General features: G+C 38.6%; 1 protein-coding gene across 1 annotated transcript in view; it reads right to left on the reverse strand.

Annotated features, from left to right (window-relative positions):
* Nucleotides 1-3,667, reverse strand: part of epha3 (eph receptor A3) — a gene marked incomplete in the record, with an annotated part of 93,976 nt that overhangs the window by 22,930 nt on the left and 67,379 nt on the right. Inside the window, 1 exon segment of the mRNA XM_014011503.1 lies at nt 1,431-1,616. Coding sequence (XP_013866957.1) covers nt 1,431-1,616 — 186 coding nt within the window.

Consider the following 3,667-nt stretch of genomic DNA (forward strand, 5'->3'; position numbering starts at 1 on the left):
CACACACACACACACACACACACACACACACACACACACACACACACACACAGTCCTCCTGCCTGTCCTCCGCCCTTTTCCTTTCCCCCTTTCTCTCGATTCTCAACTTTGGCAGTAAAGAGAAAAGCCCCCAAGCCTCTTTGTTCTGTCAGTCCATGCAAGTGCGAGCCCATGTGTGCAAATGCAGATGTGTGTACGGGTCTGATGGGGGAAAAAAAAGTGCATGTCTATGTAAGTGTGCGCGCATGTGCTCCTGAAAATGTGCAGCTCGTGGATCAGCCAAAAGCAGCAGCAAGGTAAATGGGGTGTGAAAGTCTCAGGATTATTAAGAATTAACAGGAGCAGCTTAATAAATCACCCTTCAGCAGTGTGTGTGTGTGCGTGGGTGTAGGTGTGTGTCTATGTGGGGAAACATATCAAAACTATACCCTGCTCTTGTGCTGCTCCAACATATGCACATGTGTACAGGGCATCCCTACACATGCAAGTGCACTCCTAAAGCAAAGTGCAGGGCTTCACCTGTCAATCACAGAGCAACAAATCACGATTCTGTGTTTCTGAAGCTTTTTTCAGAGGCTGGACTTTAGCTTAGCAAGATGGGTGACAACACAAAAATTTAAAGTTGTTTTGAGGATGCTGGGAAAACAGTAAAAATAAAGTATTTGCATTCAAGTGCTATTGTCAGCAAATACTTCAGAATGCAAATTCAAAATGTAATTTAGGCGATCAATTAATTCACTGAGCTTCAGCAAGGGAATACAAAGTAAAAAAAAATAGGAAGGGGATCAAACTGTGAGTTAAATCAAGGGAACTATAGTGAGGAGAATTTCTTCAGGTGTTTTATTCTAGTCTTTGGAATAATCATAATGGCTGAACTGCTTAACAAGGCAAGTGCCGCAGGGAGAAATAGAGGCCAGGCCCGTTCCTCAGCAACAAAGTTCAGACTCATTATATCCTTCTTTCTCCATTCATTCCCTTTTAAAGAGGCCTTCTGTGTACTAATGATAGTCCTATAAAGAGGCCCAAAGGGGTGCGAGTCAGAGATATGGATTTATGGATTTATACTTGCTTAGGATACAGACTTTGATCAGAGCTCATTGATCTTCAGAGATTTATACCACAGCAGCTCAATAAAACTTTTTTTTTCCTTGCAGAAGTGTCACATTTTACAGTCATTTGTCAAAAAAGCAAACCCGTAATCAGTRAAAACAACTCGGTATAGGCAGATCTGTGATGGAATGTGAACTTTCTTTCCGGTCTGTGCCTAAAGTAGAATATACTGTAAATTCATTACGAAACAACGAGCAGAGCAGATAAAAAACCTGAAATGATTATTTGGCAAAGTGGTATTTCAGCCGTAACTGACACAAAGACATTTTCATGAAAGTCATTTTCCTTCTGTGTTCTTGCCCATTGCAAATGCAACTTACTGCGCGTTACTACCCCCTCCAGCCTGATGATGTTGGGATGATCAAATTGCCCCATGATCGACGCCTCGGCAAGGAAGTCCCGCCTCTGTTTGTCTGTGTACCCTCCTTTAAGAGTTTTGATGGCTACACAGATCTCCTTCTTGCTGGGCAGCTTCAGGCGACCACTGCACACCTCTCCAAATTCTCCTGAATAACAAAACAGAAAAAAGAGAGAGAAAAAAAATAGTGAATTTATCCAATTACTTATTAAAATGAAAAACAAGAAACTTCAAGGGCACCTTTATTTGATAAAAATAAGATTGTAAACCACTGTTTACAACTTTAACTCAAACTCTTTAATTTATCTTGCATAAATGAGATGCAGAGGTTATACTTTGTGATTTTGGACTGGTGTGCAATCTTGGTTTACGTCTCTAAACCTTGCAAATTAATTAATCAAAATGTTGGTATTGTCTAAATTTAATGCTAAATCACAGAAAAAAAAATATATATATATATGTATACGTATATGTGTGTGTGTATATATGTATATATGTCTGTGTCTGTGTCTATTGCATGAATTGTTGTGTAACCAATGCATCTAAATTGTATTGATTCAAAATCAAATATCCTTGTGCAGCCACACATATCATTAGCCAGAGGCGAGCATATTGAATTTTACATAACTAATTTACATAACTAGTTGTTATTTATTTACCCAACTTGAAATAAGTTAAACAGATTATCTCTTGTAAGCAGCTTAAGGACCTGCTATCTAACTAAATCACTTCTGGTTTAAACAGACATACTGTATGTGTTCTACAATACCAATTCCAGTTTCCACTTATTGAGTTACATTAGTTGTAAAGCACGAGGCAAAGGTAATTTTAATTGATTATGAGAAGCCACCCAATTTACAAGGATGTATGATTCATAGAGAAGCTCATTTTAAAATTAAAATAAACTTCTATTATGAACAAATTTTGTTGATGGCCTCTGTTATGAATCAGTAAATGCATTTTTTGACTTCAGTAACGATTTTTAAAACCTGTATCTGTATTGTGTTAGCTGTTAGCTCTTTAGGTAGTCTGGTCACTTCAATGGCAGCTTTTCTCACAGACTTTTGATTGGACAAGATGAGTGGAACGTGTGCATCTGTGCATGTGTGATGCACCTAAATGTGTAGGAGACACGCACACTGAGCATGTTCATGCAAGGTGACGTCAGCGCTACGATGTGCAGACCCTTTTGTCTCGTTTGCAACAATTTCCACCAGCGGCTCTGGATCAGAAAGCACGAGTAAAACCCTGGACATGAAGCAATGATGTCTGGAAGAGCTTAAGSCTGAATAATTACTACCTGTCTAATTACTGAAAGCCTGCCTGTGTTTTTCCTTCTCTGCTCTGTTCTTCCAGCCCTCAGCTGAGCAGAGCCACGTTTTTCATGTGGTCAGTCTGAGAAAGAAGATCTTACTCTAATAAGGCCTGATTAGGGAAGCACTTTCTGTTTCTTTTATAAGAATAAAGGTCTACTACTTTGGTTTTTGACGCCTGTAAGATGGCAGAGTGTGTTTTTTAGCTTTTAGAGTAACGCACATCCAGAATTTGGCAATAAGAACAAAGTTAGTGTGTTTGATGAAGGCAGATGGGGCCTGAAGGAGTGTTGGAAAAAAGAATATGTATATAACGTATTGTGTAGAGTGCTCATGTGGTTTCACAAAAGCAATACATTTGGGTGGTATGTTGCTCAAAGCAAAATGACCACAATGTTTATTTCATGGCTCAATCTGAAAGTTCGCTTTGGTACTTAGCTCACATTTTTTTTATTTTTAATTAAAAAAAGGTCAAAACCACTTCAAGGTAGACATTCTTATCTTTCTCTCGCTTTTGAATTTATAAGGTTTCCTCACATATTTTGTTTTTTGCATTGAGAAAAATCAACCGTAATATGAAAGAACATAAAAAGATAACTAAAAATCCCTTTCTGCAATGATTATAAAACATTCTTTCAGCCTAAAAAAATGAGAGACGTTTTTTGTAATATAGTCCCGTGTAGTCCGGTAATATTCTCTCAGTCTGTCCTGACAGTTTTACAATGTGAGGGGCTGGTGGGAGTCTGGAGACCAGTCTGCTGTTATGTGCTTTAGACTCCATCTATTCTGACTGAACTCAACATGAATCATAATGCATTACCCTCCAGACTGCACTCCTGCTCTTTTATCTGCTATCAGGACTGTGAAACCAGATGAAAAGAAGAAG

This window comes from Austrofundulus limnaeus, unplaced genomic scaffold (genome assembly GCF_001266775.1).
Source record: "Austrofundulus limnaeus strain Quisiro unplaced genomic scaffold, Austrofundulus_limnaeus-1.0 Scaffold81, whole genome shotgun sequence".
Classification (NCBI taxonomy): Eukaryota; Metazoa; Chordata; class Actinopteri; order Cyprinodontiformes; family Rivulidae; genus Austrofundulus; species Austrofundulus limnaeus.